We start from the raw sequence: 16,682 nt of genomic DNA, 5'->3' as shown, positions 1-16,682 counted from the left end.
GTGTATTACACCATACACGTTAATTTTGAAATATTTTGCCTTTATTTTTGTAGAACTAATATCATATATTTAGTCTTTTAATTAGTAATATTATTTATTGCACAATGTTCTTATATTTAACATCTTGGAGTACCTACTAAGAACCGTACAAAACGTCCTCAATAATCTTTTACGTTTTATAACATAGTCTTCTCATCTGTGGTGATGTCAAGTGAAGTCAGAAGAGCATTTATTCGTTGTGTCTATTAATCTGTGTTTGTTGTCTTTGGTGTCAACCAAAGAGTATAGTATGGTATGGTGTCAACTGTCAGTGTCAAGTGAACTGTCACGTTTGTATTTGTATTTGTATTTTGTAAACAATTATTCAACATTTAAGCGATTTATTAGATTCATCATAAAATTTATAAAATTTTACTTATTTTACTTATTTACGACTAATAAGTATAAAGCTAAATATAATAAATAATACTTATTAATTTTAATAAAAGAAAATCATACAAAGCGGATACTTTTCGAAATGCTGAAATGAATTATGCTGTTTAAATAAAAACCATTCAAATACCATGTATCTAGTGCGAGCTATCCAATCTTTTAACACTACCACCTGTACAAAAGTCCATACATTTACAAAAATAGCGGTACACTTTATTTTACCAGTGAGAAACCAAAATCGTCCTTACTGTCGTAATATACCATTCATAGGCCTATACAAGAGAGTAATCGGTATGCGTTACTATTACTTTTTCTCTAGTTTATGTATTTATTGATATATATAAAGTAAAGTACAACAAACATGCATATTTCTGCAACTAAACAGCACTTAAAAGGGCTATATTACTGGTGAAATTGAAATTGGAAGAATGTAATATTTGTTGTATGTATTATATTGAAAGGTTAATCTCTAGCTACTACCTATGCTCTGCAGTGGCGTGCACATCATAGATGCAAAAATGCACTGCCTACCCTAAAGACTCATTACAAACGTGGAATGAGAAAGGAATTAGCTATTTTGTATGATTTGTACATATAGTGCATACCTTAGTTAAAATCCTTGTCATCATCATCATCATATCAGCCGATGGACGTCCACTGCAGGACATAGGCCTTTTGTAAGGACTTCCAAACATCACGATACTGAGCCACCTGCACAAAATCCTTGTACACGCCACTAATTCTCTGCAAGATCATGATATGTTATTGTGGATAGTTTTCCACTTGAAATTATTAAGATCATCTGATTTTTTGTGACAACTATTATAAACTTTGTATCTAAGTAAATTTATTTAGGTACTATTATCTGAATGTAAATTCTCTTTTAGGCACATTACCCGATGATATTTTATTGCATCTTGAAAAAAAGCACCCAAAGGTTATTAGCTTAAGTGAAGAGAGTTTACAATGTACTCTTCAAGTATTAAATAAGTTTGGTATATCTGCTGCTGATGCTTGCTTTGATCCACATATCTTCTGTATGAATCCCATATCAATGGATAACTATGGAGAAATTTTAAAAGAATGCAACTTTACAAGTATACTTCCTTCACACATAATAAGGTTTGCCAAACTTGCCTTAAACAACACTGTGAGTCTTACTAAAAAAACTGTTTACTAAAAAAAAGTATTTATTATGTTACAGATACCACACATTAGTTAAATCTAGAACAATTGCTCAATTAAAGGAAAAAGGTCTACTTAGGGATGATGTAAAGTTGGAGGAAATACTACATGAAAATTTTCACGAGTGGCCCAAAGAGTGTCAACAACCTAAAACTTTTCAAGACACAGATACAAATATTTGTAGGTAACAACATACAAATAATTTTTGTTTGAAAATACATTTCTTGTAACCTTGCAAATGTGCTATTGGTTCTTCCCTCTGACATAATATGCTCTATTATGTAAGTTTAATACTTTGAAATCATTACTATTTTCAGTAACAATACGGATGAGTGTCCTAGAAAGCTACTTACAATGGAAGCTATGCATAACAACAGATGAATTTAGAAAATACTGTAAAAATTATCTTCCACTAAAACATAGACCAATGTGTGATATCAAAGAGGCACTAAATATTGCTGAGAATGATATTAAATTCAATATGGACACAATAAGGAGGAATGGCTTCATCATATCATCAGATCCAACAAACACTAAACTTATATTGGAAAATGTTGATACATTAGGTGGAGTAGATGTCAGAAAGGTTATAAGATCTGAACCAGCATTACTGAAAAATAATTACAGAGCCATTTTGGAAATTAAAAAATTATTAATGGTATGATAATTTGAATGCATTCTCTTTTATATACCTTATTCAGAATTCAATTACAAAACTTAGAGGTTTAGTTAGGTTTATACTAAACCTCTAAGTTTTGTAATTGAATATTGAAATACCTTACTTATTATAGTTACAGGACAGGCTGATTTTTTTTTTATAGTTACAGGACAGGCTGATTTTTTTTTATAGTTACAGGACAGGCTGAATGAACGCCCACTCCTAAGAATGTTCGACCTCTACATTGCAATGACACTCACAACACTTTTATTTATAGTCCTACGACTAATCGCAGATCGCAGATTAGCTATTCAAGAAAAAAATAAATAGCTGTCGATTTTTGTTTTGCAGCAATACAACATCTCGGATGATGCTCAACAACATTACTTTAAAATATACTGTATGCACCCGAGAACAGTACAAGAGCGCCTTGAGCAATTATCTAAACTGGCAGAATACAAAATTCTCTGCACAAACCCCAGAGTGAGTAATAAGTAACTTTTTAAAAATATATATATTTGTATTTTTTATTCAACTTTTGACCAGTTTGTTGATTATTTTGTCATCATTATAATATTTTATGCAGTTTTTTTAAAGGTCTAATGCAACACCCAGGCCTTGTAAGAGAGGAAATTAGAAACCCCCCACACTCCATTGCAGTGTGGGTTTTTATATACACTATATTAAATATAATATTAGATCAAATTTACTTGTTATAACTTTAAATATCTGCCAGTAAAAGTTGCGTCAACACTGGTCCAGCCGTTTTCAAGATTAGCTGGTACAAACAGACAGACATAACATTTTAAAAAAATATTTTATAGATTGTTTTTTTTTCTGTTTTATTTTTATAGATGAACTAGTGAACCCGGTTAAGCTTCGCTTTCACTTATGTGCACTTCTTCCCTACCCCTACCCCTAGCCTACACCTACCCTATCCTACCCTTTTTTAATTTTCTCTGTAAAACACCTTGTCGTACTTCAAGGAATATTCTAAATAAAAGAATTAGCAAAATCAGTTCAGGCGTTCTTGAGATTTGCGCTTAGCAACATATTCAGCGATTCATTTTTATATTATAGATATACTTATTGATTACTATAAAACTCTTCAAATACAGCTATTACATCCAGTTATTTAATTGAAAATTTCACTGTCAGGTTCTCTACATGGTAGTCCACGAACGCAAGATGATGAATCGCCTAAACAAAATACGAGCAGCTCGGAAACAGTGCTATAGTCTGAACAATTTAGTTGCCTCTACAAAACTATTTAACACGTAAGTATTAAAAATATTTTGCATTATTCAAAATAATTTATGTAATACTAGCGGACGCCCTCGTGGGTAAATGTAGACTTTCAACCCCGATTTCATCACTTTAATTTAAAAAATACTTGAATCACATTTTTGTATTTTTTTATGATTTATGAACAAATATTAAAAAAAATTAAATTCTAAAATATTAAAAACTATAACTTTACATATTTTCCATACAAACTTTCAACCCCTATTTCACGCCCTTCTGTTTTTATTTTAGGGTCAAAAAGGAACCTATATTTTGCTCCAAGGTCCTGTTTACCATTATACCAAAATTCATTTTGATTGGTTCAGTTGTTTAGCTGTGAAAACGTAACATAGACAGACTTACTTTCGCTTTACTTCTTAAAATAATAGTATAATTTTTTTGTTTAAAAATATTGGTATAAAATAATGCTTGTTACACGTTTATTAAAATTCTGAGATGGCTTTTTTTTTGTTGTGTTTATAGGTACATAAGCAGTTTTGGTGAAAAAGTTTGCAGTAAGGATATTGCGATATTGATAAGCTCATCCCTTAACGTACAAGGGATTACAAATAAATCGGTTTTGGACAAACTAAGGAAGCACAAATATAGTCTCCATATTGCATTAAATGTAATAGGAGAAAACATACACAGGTTGAAAAAACTGTTTGACGATGATGTAATATTTGACAACTGTCAAATACTTTTATATCCTGTGTAAGTAAACTATATTTTCAACAGATAAATAATTTACGGCTTTCCTCTCTGTCCCACCTGTTCCGACAAAGTGTGTCATCAGAAACAACAGGCTACTTGCATGCAGTACTAAAACAAGAAGCTTTTTTGCATATAGGCAGTTTAGATGCCTAGAACATCGAATCACATATTTATTTGTGAAAATAATCTCGTAATTGTAAAATTTTTATAGTCCAATCATTAACTGAAACTCATTTGCTACAAGGCATCGGTTTGTGATTGGCGATGTGATTTATTACGTTGTTATCCATAGTCTGTGTTCCACTTGGTTCCTAACGATCTCATTCACGACTAAATTCTTCCCGTTCCACTTGCTTGCGAACATTGTAATCATAAACTCAAGTGGTTTGTATGGTGCGTTTTAAGTGTTGATGTAAAAATACAAAATTACATATACATTTACACTTAGAAGTTAGACTTATTTTGTCAATAGACACTAATGTAATTTCAATTATTTTTCTGACACAATGGCCAAAACCGGAACTAAAGTTCGAACCAACGAACTGCACAGTTTGTAAAACATTATACTAAAATTTGGACCAATTATTTTTTTGGCCTTGTATCGCACTCAAATTCACCAACAAAATTGTCTGTCTTTTTTTAGGGGGACAATGTAAACTCGCACATCGAAAATATTTAACACCAATAAATATTTCCTGTGTCCTTACACTACACACAACCATACATTTTAAATCATTTTCATTGTGTTAAAATTACACGTGTGTGTAACACGTGTAATTTTTTTTTAACACAATGAAACATCGATTCTATAGACGGAGTTCGCACGTGTCTCAAACGGTGAAGGAAAAACATAGTGAGGAAACCTGCATACCAGAGAATTTTCTTAATTCTCTGCGTCTGTGTGAAGTCTGCCAATCCGCATTGGGCCAGCGTGGTGGACTATTGGCCTTTTTCTGAGAGGAGACTCGAATTCAGCAGTGAGCCGAATATGGGTTGATAATGATGATATAAATTAAATATTTTTTCAGGTTGGAATTAGAAAAATTCATTAACTGCTTCGTAAAAATCCGCAATGGCGACACGTCTGTGAAAGAAACCAGTAAAGTCGAATTAGATGCCACCTACAGTACTATTGACTATAGAATACTTACAGACAGTCAGATATTAAGTCTGGTCTTATATGAAATAGAAAAGAAGTATCACTTCAGTGGGGACGGCATTTGGAATAGACTTGAGGGAGGGATGACTGACACACAAATAGCAAACAAAAAATTAAAACAGTCTGCTAATAATTAATTCATTGAAAAATGGTAATGTACACAAATGTATTTAAATCTAATGACGAGGTAAGACAAACTGAGCACGGAAACGATATTTTATTCTATAGTCACAGATTAAAGAATAATAAGCAGATAGAGCTCACGGAACACGGCAGTGTTGCAGCCATTCCAAATACAAATTAAAAAACTAATATATTTTCGAGTCAGTACGACACGAAGCGTTTGCATTAGTAATTTACAATATTATTTAAAAAAATGGTGTCCTAGGTTATTAAATATTTTAAAAACTGTTTACAAAAACTAAAAAAATACGATGGAGTATTTTTAAATTGGTACTTATTGATATTATTGGTCTATTATAATATTAATTTACGTAATTGTTGTTAGTGTTAAATTTGAAATACAAATTATGATAATGCGGATGTCTAGGAGTCGCGTGACGTTTTTTTTTTATGGATTTCAACGGCCTTACCGCGCTGTTTTTAAAGACTCATTCTGTGTCATTCTTTATTCTGTGACTACATTGTACTGTGTATAGTATCAAATCTTTGGGGCAAGATATGTTTTGCGAGTCGCGAGTTGATTTGAACTTGTAGACTTGAAGTAACTTGTTTATTAGAATATATGTTATTGAAGAAGTGTAAATAAAACAATATAAATAAGCACATCGTATTATTATTATTCTCAAAAATTATATTCTATGATATTGCTTATAAAAACTTAATTTACAATTGTCATGCGTTCTCTTAGATGTACTATCTTAACAAATACGTAATTAACTTAACAATATATTATAGTAAAATCGCAAAAATAAATACATGTTCTTTGTAGTAGTAGTAAGTTACCCTGCTGTTGTAAATAGTTCTTTTTTTAGAATTTCTTGTACAAAGTCCAAGATTGTCTATTATTATCTATTATCATTTCAAATTGTCTTTGGTTTTCTTTTATAATATCGCTGTAAGCTTGGCAAAAAATCTCCTATTGGATTCAATTTCATCCATAAATCATGCAAATACCCACTTCAATACTTGAAAATATCATCAATATCGGTCCAGCCGTTCTAAATTGATGAACGTCCACATGGTGCGGCAATTGATTTATAATTTTTAAAATTGGTCAAAATTATTTATTTGAGTATTTTTTTTTAAAAACTTAAATACAATCACCCAGTGGCGTGCCTAGATACAGACCTTCACTGAAGACTTGAGATGGAATTTTTTATTGTACTTATAGTATTTATAATGCCTACCATAGTTAAAAACCTTATGCACGCCGCTAGAATTACCCAACAAATGTTTTAAATTAAAAAATGTATGGGAATGACATTTATTAACGACGTATCACGTGAGATCTGTCATTCCCATACATATTTTAGTTTTTGCAGCGTTTGCGTTTGTAGAAAGGAGTCGACATGCCTCGTGACTACAGGCCTATTCACTAATTTGGTATTTATTAACAACCTAAATAAACATCGAATCAACCGAGAAATGTCATCTTCCTACTGTATGATATCCACGAAAGGTTGTCAGTAGGCACCAGATGACATTTATTACTTAAAATCTCAATTTCGTATGAGTAAGTATATATCAACTACAATACGTCAAAGTTAGTGAATTAGCCTGACGGTTCTATACCCTCCCGAGAGACATTTAGTTAACGAAAAACTCATCTGAAATACAAATAGGTGAAATTCAAAACGCTAGTGACAAGACATTGTAAGGTTGCCTGGAAGAGATCGCTACTAAGCGATAACGCCGCCTTTTGTATTCTACTTTTTCTTATGTTTCTGTTTTGCCTGTTTTCTTTTATTTTTTGTGGTGTACAAATAAAGAGTATTAAATAAATAAAATAAAATTGTAATGAAGTAAATGAGTTCTGCAGAAGAAGTATCATCAAAATGCAATGATTATTCTAAAGTTGAATCTACCTACTAAAAATATGAACTTTATTACTAAATTGCCTATTTAAATCTATTAACAATACCGAGGTACTGTAACAAGTTTCAAATACCTCTTTCCTACATATTATTTGGCACATAAATTCACATACTTAAAATATTTACAAAATGCAACAAGTTATACGAGTATAGTTACGATTTGGTCCTTCAAGTAAAGTTCAACACAGTTGAATAAACAATTTTTAAGTAACGAGATGCTATGGGGTAATACCTAACGAAGATGCGGAAATCCGGAAAAATACTTTTTGTGTAAATCTATTTGCCATTAGTAGATCCACTAAAGTTAGAAATACAAAAAACGACATATTGAATATTTTTTTTAATCCAAAGATTTTATTCTTAGATATTCAGAAACAGAATTACCTCGTCTTCGTAATTTCCCCACAACACCTTTTAACTTTTTGAGGTCGTACCTACGTATCTACGTAAATATAATTGTAATGTAAAATATAATGTAAAAAATTTACATACACTTAATTTTGGAAATATGTACAATATATAACTTTACCTGCCTAAAAATATCAGAAAACACTGAATACCTTAATTATGCACTTTCCAATAGATAAGATATCAAGAAATATAAATACGTATTTGAGTAAAAATCTAATTCCCAACCCAATATACGAGTATCTACCTGATATATACCTAAGCAATAATAATTTGCACACTATAATTCTATAATACAATAAGGCACGAGGAATGCACGAGTAGAAAACTTAACTAGCTAATTCGGATTTTCAAAATCCTAAAAAAGTTTCATTTACAAGAGGTTATTAGAAAAATATACTATTCCAAGACTACTTTCGCATTTAGGTACGGTATTTGAATAAGCGTTTAAAAAAATATCTTCCTTTAAAAACCGTTCCATTATTCCTGGTTTTAAAGTATAAACAATATACTCGTATACACGAGTCCTTTCATAAACACTACATATTTTATAACAAAACAGGCACCGTTGTCTATATTTAGAAACCGAAAGGGGTGTAGATTTTCCTCCTTCTAACAAGTTAGCCCGCTTCCATCTTAGATTGCATCATCACTTACCATCAGGTAAGACTGTAGTCAAGACTGTAGTCAAGAGCTAACTTGTAAAGAATAAAAGAAAATTTATTAAGAAACCAATGTCAGTTTTTAATGTTAAACTTTTACTTTTGAATATTTAACTACGAAAATAAATTATACCTACGAGTATATCTAAACTAGATCAGATACCCCTATCTTTTCTAAGCTAATTTTAACAATGCTTTGATAACATTTGCTTAAGTCTTAAAATTAAGTAATACATAGACATACGTACATCTAACATAACACACCTGCAAACTTAACTAACCGCACACTTACTTAACTAAGTAAAAAAACATACTACTCTTATTAAATACTCCTTTTCGAAATTGATCTAAACGCTATGATAATTTCGAAAAGGAGTATTTCAATTCAAAAAAGGGGGCAGTGACGTATACGGCTGTCCGGAACTGGGCTCCATTTTCACTACCACGGGTTGGGACATGTCAGAATGACGGTCGATTTCGTAGTGTTTGTCGTGAGGGACCATCCCACACTTCTCATAGTCCTCGGGAGGCGCGTATCGAGGAGGTTCCTCTTGTAACGCGCACGCTGAGTATTTATCCTCGTGTTCGTGGGTTCTGTATTCCAACTTATCATCGTGCCCGTGCGTTTCCATGTGTGGCGAGTGAGCTGCTATCATGGGATAATCTCTCACTCCGAGCGGAGGCGGACTGCCTTCACCGTACTCGTAAGAGTGCCGAGGAGCGAACATTTGGCCATCGTGTCCGTTCAGTACCGTGGTATATGAATAGGCTGGTTGAGTATTGAATCCAGGGTACCCGCTGCTCCCAGAAGAGAGCAGGTGATGGGAAGACAGCTCGTATGAGTGTTGGTAGGACCAGGAATCCGCTGGAGCTGGCAAACCATTTTGGGGGAAAGGCGGTAAGTTACCTCCGATGCCTGAGAAGCCACCGCTTAATGTGGTTGAGCTTGGTGAACTAGATCCGATGTAGCCAGTCTTGCGAGGTGGCTCGCGTTTGCGCCATTTTGCTCTTCTATTTTGGAACCATACCTGTCAAAATAAACATTCACATTTAGCAATATTCCATTAAGTAATAAGACAGTCATTGTTAGCCTATTTTATCAGCCACGTAGTGGCCAGGCATCACTCCTTATAAGTGAGGAGATATGGAGCTCAGAACCATTACGCTGCTCCAAAGCGTATTGGCAGTCTTAGGTTCATCATCATTCATCATATCAGTCGATGGACGTCCACTCACACAAGACATAGGACAGACAGACAGACCTTTTATAGGAACTTCCAACTATCACGATCCTGAGCCGCCTGCATCCAGCGAATCCCTGCGTCTCGCTTGATGTCGTCATTCCACCTGATGGGAAATTGACCAACACTGCGTTTTGTAATACGAAATCGCCATTCTAGTACCTCAGGGCACCGACGTCAATCGGGTTTTCGAACTACGTGCCCCGCCCATTGCCACTTGTTGAACTGTCGGTGAGTGTAGTTCTTCTGCGGATCTCCTCATTTCTGATTCCGAGTATTTCGTAGCCCGCCCAGGGTTCGAACCCAGGACCTCGTGATCCGAAATCACATAGCCTAACCTGACCAACGAAGCAGAAAAACAAGACACTACGAAGGCAAAATCTGTAAACTGCAGATACGAACCTGAACTCGTGATTCGGAAAGATTTAACTTCACAGCTAGTTCTTCTCTTGCAAACACATCGGGGTATGGGGCGCGCTCGAACGCCCTTTCTAACTCCTCCAGTTGATAAGCCGTGAATGTTGTTCTGTGGACAAGAAAAAATATAATTTACAAAACATCAGCAAATACTAGTAGGTATCAACAATCTTCTAAATGTAGGTATATGTCTATAAAATATAGTATTGTTAGTTAAACTATTTATAACTCAAGAACGGCTGGACCGATTTCTCTGAAAATTGGTAGAGAGGTAGCTTAGAACCAAGAGACGAAATATCGAATTGAGCTTAACGTACGATTTGAAATTTGTCAGGGGGTTAGTTTAAAGTTAGTAGACGTCCGCTATGAAGAGATTTTGTGACAGGGTTAAGTTAAGGTCTAAAGGCTCTAGCGAGTTTAAGGAAATAAGTTGAAAATCGATTTCCACGTAGACAAAGTCGCGGGTATTAGTTAGTATAAAGTTAACCTAGTTTTGTATATAATTCTACAAATCTGTAAAAAAATCCTATCATAATCGGTCCAATCGTACAGAAGCTACGATACTACAGACAGACGTGTCAAACTTCTAATAGGTTAGAGACCCTATCTTACGTCGAGGATTAAAAACCTCTTCATGTTTGTCATGTAAAAATGCCACTAAAACTTTTAAGCTAACAATTGTCAGGTTTAATAACTGAGGGATGAACTGTTATCACGCGGTGCATCCACCATCTGACGCGTGCAATATGGCTGCGGGCGCACGCGCAGAAATTGATTGAGCGTGAAACTAAATTCACCCCCGTTGCGCGTGACCACCTCTAATTGCTTCCCAATTGACAGCACTTGTACTTTATAGTGGTGGTATTCTAATAATTACCATAATACACAAAATTGTTATGTTTTAATAATAAAAATATACAAATTTTAATAATCTTATAACAAGTTTATTATAACTAAGGACCTACCTACCTGCCCCTGTAGCCAAGTGGGTATTCTCTTTCTACGATCGCAAACGCTTCGAAAACTAGAAAAATGTATGGGAATGACATTTTCTATATGGGCTGTATTGTTAATCATCATTATCAGACATTTTTTTTATTCTGTACAAGTTAGCCCTTAACTACAATCTCACTTAATGGTAAGTGATGATGCAGTCTAAGATGGAAGCGGGCTATCTTGTTAGGAGGAGGATGAAAATCCACACCCCTTTCGGTTGCTACTCAACATCTCGGTAGGATGGTAACTAGCCACAGTCGAAGCCTCGCACCAGCCAAACCTGGACCAATTAAGAAAATCTCAATCGGTGCAGCCGGGGATCGAACCCAGGATCTCCGTTATGTGAATCCACCGCGCATACCACTGCGTAACGGACGCCGTTAAAAAAATAGATATATAGCCTAGCCATGAGTATAAGAAACAAAAAAGTACGAGTTCGAGGAATGTCAATGACATAGGGATAGAAACCTACACGGAGTTTTGCAGTGCGATTGTAAAATTTTTTTCACAAATCATTTTGCACTAATTTTATTTCAATAAATGACTGACACATTGTAGGCCCATGTACTATTTACCTACTTGTAATATTACGTACATAAGATGGTCTTCTTAATGTATCTAAACTACTTCCACGGAAGAAATAAGATCCTGCCAGCTTTAATATCAAGATGTAAGATAAAGCAATTGACTCCCTGCGGTTATACGGGTAATTAACTGCTGTCGCGTTTAGAACTGAATAGCTGAGGCGCCTGCATCAAGCGTTTTGTTACAACATCTACGCTCGGAGGGTGATATTACTGATAGCAATTATTATAGAATGACGGGGCGCCAAAGTATGAAATTGAAATGGGTATTTATTAACGAGAATCATGAATGAGTTTAAAAAAGTTAAAATGATTTTGTTTAGCTTCTTGACTTAATTGTCCGGACTATTGTCGTATTCATTCTTTATTACTACTAGTTAGAGACTAGTTAGAGAGTAATGGAAATATTGATCATATTTAAAATTTTCATGTAAATCTGCGCTTTGTTCACCAACCCTCATTGGAGTCATGGTTAACTGATGCACCTGTCTTATAATTAAGCAATACCTCGTTCAAATAGACAAGAGCGTTTCACATTTTCTCAATCAATTTTAATAAATTTTCACTTGCGTGTTTCCCTTCCCGTAGGAAAACGGGGTTAATAGCCTTTAGCCTTCCTCGATAAATAGGCTATCTAACACTGAAAGATTTTTTTATATCGGACCAGCCCCCCTAGCCAAGTGGCACGTCGATTCTCTTTCTACGATTGGTAACGCTTCGAAAACTAGAAAGATGTATGGGAATGACATTTGCTATCGACAGGTCACGTGATCAACATGTCATCTTTCTAGTATTCGAAGCGTTAACAACTGTAGAAAGAGAATCGACGAGCCACTTGGCTAGGGGGGCTGGTCCGATATAAAAAAATCTTTCAGTGTTAGATATGAGATAAGCGCGTTCAAGCAAACAAACAAACAAAGAAGATACATAAGTTAGGAATGTGCTTGAACTCGATTAAATAAAAATGTAAATGCATCTAAGGCTACTATAAAAAATTTGAAAGTTAGTATGTGTATCAATAGCATACAAAAGGCTAAATAGAGATAATACATTCAACACATTTTACCTCGGTCCGTCTGTTAGCAAGTTCCAAGTATTTTGACAAATATTTACCATATCTACAAATTATTACATTTTTACTTACTCGTATAACTTAAAAAAACGTACAAATAATACGGAGATGGAATGTAGAACCATATGTCGGTTATCATGTTTTAAAAATCATCACATTAGTTATGCAATGGGGTGATCATGGAGCTTTGCCAAGTAAAATGCATGTTCATTTTAACTGCTGCATAGCAACACATTACTTACTTTTACAACGATAAGATAAAATATACTAATAATAAAAAGAAGTTTTGTGAGTATGAGTGACATGATGGCGTGATAATGAGTGGTGTGATAGATAGATAGAGGATATGACTTCTACCTTCGATTCGGAGGGTGTAGGTTCGAATCCACACCTCCAGCTTTTCAGTTGGTATTTTGTAATCTAATTAGCTATGTATATGAAGTCTGCCAATCTACATTGGGTCAGCGTGGTGGACATCTCATTCTCAGAGGAGACCCGTGTTCAACAGTGAGTTGAATATGGGTATTAATGAATGATGAAAATTTGTGAGGTTGTAGGAGTGTTTGGGGGGGGGGGTATCTCTACTTAACCGGTTTTTTAAATTCTTTTACCAATTTAAACCTACATCTATACCAAGTAAAATGGGCATATATTTCATCCCCGTATTCCCACGGGAACGGAAAATACGCGGCTGAAACCGCGGGGTTTTTGCTATTTTCTAATTGTAGAGTAATGAAGACTTCTGTTCATGCTATACAAAGTTAGTCCAGTATCATTTTACTGTTTAGTCCATTAACATTAGATAAAATGAAACAAGATTATCATCGAAACATAATATTTTTGGTTTCATGTTAATAACTTATTGAACGAAATACCCCTAAGAGATGAAAATATTCCGCCAATCCGCAACTAGACGGTACCGTGGGTCTTAGCTCTATATTCTCTAGCTAAGATATAGGGAAGCTCATGCTTAGGAATAAGATGTTAAGCTGCAATATGAAGCTAAATTACGCGTTATGATTACGAATAAAAGTTTAAAAATATTGATGGGGAACGAATACATCAACAAATCATTCGCAGTGACAAATAGACATTTTTTTATTTTATAATAAACAATAAAATACAGATTTGCAATTTAGCGTTATCAAAATATTAAAAATGAGTTAAATTTGTAACCATATTACTACGTAAGTGCTACAACTTTCTTAATGTAGCGCGAAGACGCTACGAAGAAATCTGTAGCAGTCTACATATTCGTAGCAAAATGCGCGTAGACTTAATTATTATTCAATTAATTAATTACTATTTATTGTCATTAAATTTAATTACTGTAATACTGTTTTGTAAAGTTTATTTTAAATTTGATTCTAATTCTTTAAATCAATAAAAAAATAATTAAAGCCCCTTCATAAGACTTTAGGTTTCAGTTACAACGTCAATTAGTTAATTTTTTGGTCTACACAAATGGCTCCTAAATAAATTCGTTTTTTGTCCAAATATAATTCTCAGTTAGCATCTTAAGTAACGCGTAATATCTACACATGTATTACAAATTGTAGTTCTTAATTTAACTCTAAGACTTAAAACTTATAAAAACTAGGTCACAATAACGAATATTTTAGTATTCCACGGATGTCCATGAACTTCAGTATGTGGAACACGACCCGGGTGAAGGATTAAAGAGCTCCATAGCATGTTAACACTCTCCTTCTGATCTAAGGCCATAACAATCAATGCTTTGAATTGTATTTTAAATAATAGTAATAAGCTAGTGAACTGACCTTGTTTTCTTTTTCTTGATCCCATTGTTGTCACCTTTCTTCTTGTCGCTCTTCTTGGAAGTGGTGGTTGTGGGCGGCGGGTGCGGTGTGGCAAGTGGCGGCGCGTCCACGGCTTGCAGTAGCAGCGGCTCGTCCTTGCGCTTGTCGGGAGCGAACACCGGCAGCTCGTCGCGGTACTGCAGCTCGCCGCCCGCGCCCACCACCACCTGCACCTGCCGCTCCTTGCCGAACTCCCCGAACATGTGCTCCTCGAAGGTCGGCTGCTCCATGGCGCCGCCGTCGAAGGCGCACTCGTACCGCGGCCCGGCGCCGTCCCCGCACACGTACATGTAGCCGGCGGCGGCGGGCGCGCTACCCGCTACCTCCGCGCCTGCCTCGCTCGGCTCCGTCGCGCTACCCGCTACCTGCCGCCGTGCCGCGCTTCTCCGGGCTGCGACAGCCCTCGCGATCGAATTATCGACTCCGATATTAAACAATTGAAGTTCGTTTAGTCTAGCCCTCGGGATCGACGTTCGCGTACGTTTCGTCGTCTCCGTCCCGGTTAAATGGCTTTAATCAACTTTAACGAACTAACCAAATTTGCTCTACGGTTGGTCAATTTATATTACCATAATACGATGCTCCGCGCACGAGTCGAGCCAATGAGTGTACTGACCGAGCTCGGCGAGTGTGTGCTCGTGAATGCTATTTTATTTCATAGTAGATGAACAGAAGCGAGGTATTAGGTCGGGCGAGGCGGGCGCATAGGACGATAGTACAGCGAGGCGAGGGAGCCAATGGCGGCGCGCGGCGGCCACTCCCCCGGCGGAGGTCTGAGCGAGCCCCGGCGCTGCGGGCTCCGCGCGAGCACACGCACCATGCGGGATTCCCACAGACGCACCCGAGATGTTTGTTTTCATGGCATTGTGGGGTGCGATCGCCCACATAATCATTTTGAAAGTTCATAGTACTTTATTGTAAATCCGTATCAATACCACTCATATGTCCATTTCATGATTTATAGCCGTGGGAAAAGATACTTGTTCAAAATAAGAAATCATCAAAATTTTCAAACACTGAAATCTTACACAAGTTTACACTGCATGCAAGTAGAAAATGTATATGAATTTTCACATTTTTTACTGAAAATATAATATACAAGAAGCGGAGAGATGACGCGGTGTCGTCGCTGCACGCTAACTGATGCCGCCGATCAAGTCTACGATCGCTTAATTATTAATTAACTGTTATTGCTGGGGATTATTAATAAAACATTCGCCCTGACTATTGGCACTTAGATTAGCGTTGAGGGAGTAATGGCGCATTTCAACAATTTCGGTTGTTATTTAATTGAAGTCAATTTAGATGATCAGAGTCTATTTAGGTTGGTGCTGGCGCTCGGCAGCGGGATCTCTCCTTCATTGGGCTCATTGGTGACTTTCAGACAACACGAATTGCACTCGCTGATGCACTTTTAGACGCATTTGCACTCGTTGCAACTCCGAACATGTGGGTCGAGAGGACTGACACCTGGTACGTGTTAGCTGAAGATGAAACTAGTGATGGCTACTGGATTTTACTACGACTAAAGTGTTTAAAAGATGCGAATTATGGTGTTTATAGATGTTGAATATGAGTTGGTTATACAGTGAAGTGTTTTGTCCATTCACACTTAGTGTGGGTATATCTGGTGTATTCACTATTTGTGAAATGAAATCAAAAGGAGTTCTTCAAGGTCATAACTGTAAGTTTTAAATTTTTACAAAATTTGATTTTTTAGCGGTTTATACCCGATGAGTATCCCTGATAACAACCCCCCTAACTGACAGTATAATATAACGATTTCTTTTAATAAGCAGTTATCTATTCAACTTTTTGTAGTTGTGTTTATAAGAAATTAAAAACTAATTATTATTGCAGCAAACATTTCTATTAATTTTATCTACGTACTGAAAATTACCGTTTTTAAATAAGTGTCTATAGGCTGTATTATGTTAATCAATAACCTACTTTATCTTCTAGTGAAATCTCCCATTGAAATCAGTTCAGCCGT

The 16,682-nt window shown here is 35.6% G+C and overlaps 2 protein-coding genes across 2 annotated transcripts; one reads left to right on the top strand and one right to left on the bottom strand.

Annotated features, from left to right (window-relative positions):
* The first annotated feature begins 363 nt into the window (after positions 1–363).
* On the top strand, positions 364–6,218 carry LOC112043268 (transcription termination factor 5, mitochondrial). Its single transcript, XM_024078588.2, has 8 exons — positions 364–723; positions 1,320–1,554; positions 1,637–1,797; positions 1,935–2,275; positions 2,627–2,758; positions 3,434–3,552; positions 4,043–4,273; positions 5,302–6,218. Exons 1-8 carry the CDS (start codon positions 564–566, stop codon positions 5,567–5,569), a joined length of 1,647 nt encoding a protein of 548 aa, XP_023934356.2. The 5' UTR covers positions 364–563; the 3' UTR covers positions 5,570–6,218.
* Positions 6,213–15,352, bottom strand: LOC112043320 (homeobox protein aristaless-like 3). The gene is made up of 3 exons (XM_024078662.2): positions 14,651–15,352; positions 10,203–10,326; positions 6,213–9,587 (listed from the first exon to the last, which is right to left on the bottom strand). The coding sequence occupies exons 1-3, from the start codon at positions 14,977–14,979 to the stop codon at positions 8,940–8,942; spliced, it is 1,101 nt and encodes a 366-aa protein (XP_023934430.2). The 5' UTR covers positions 14,980–15,352; the 3' UTR covers positions 6,213–8,939.
* Positions 15,353–16,682: the final 1,330 nt, after the last annotated feature.

This window comes from Bicyclus anynana, chromosome 4, assembly GCF_947172395.1.
Source record: "Bicyclus anynana chromosome 4, ilBicAnyn1.1, whole genome shotgun sequence".
Lineage (NCBI taxonomy): Eukaryota > Metazoa > Arthropoda > Insecta > Lepidoptera > Nymphalidae > Bicyclus > Bicyclus anynana.
Note: the sequence above shows the minus strand (reverse complement) of the source record. Positions and strands in the feature narration are given on the sequence as shown.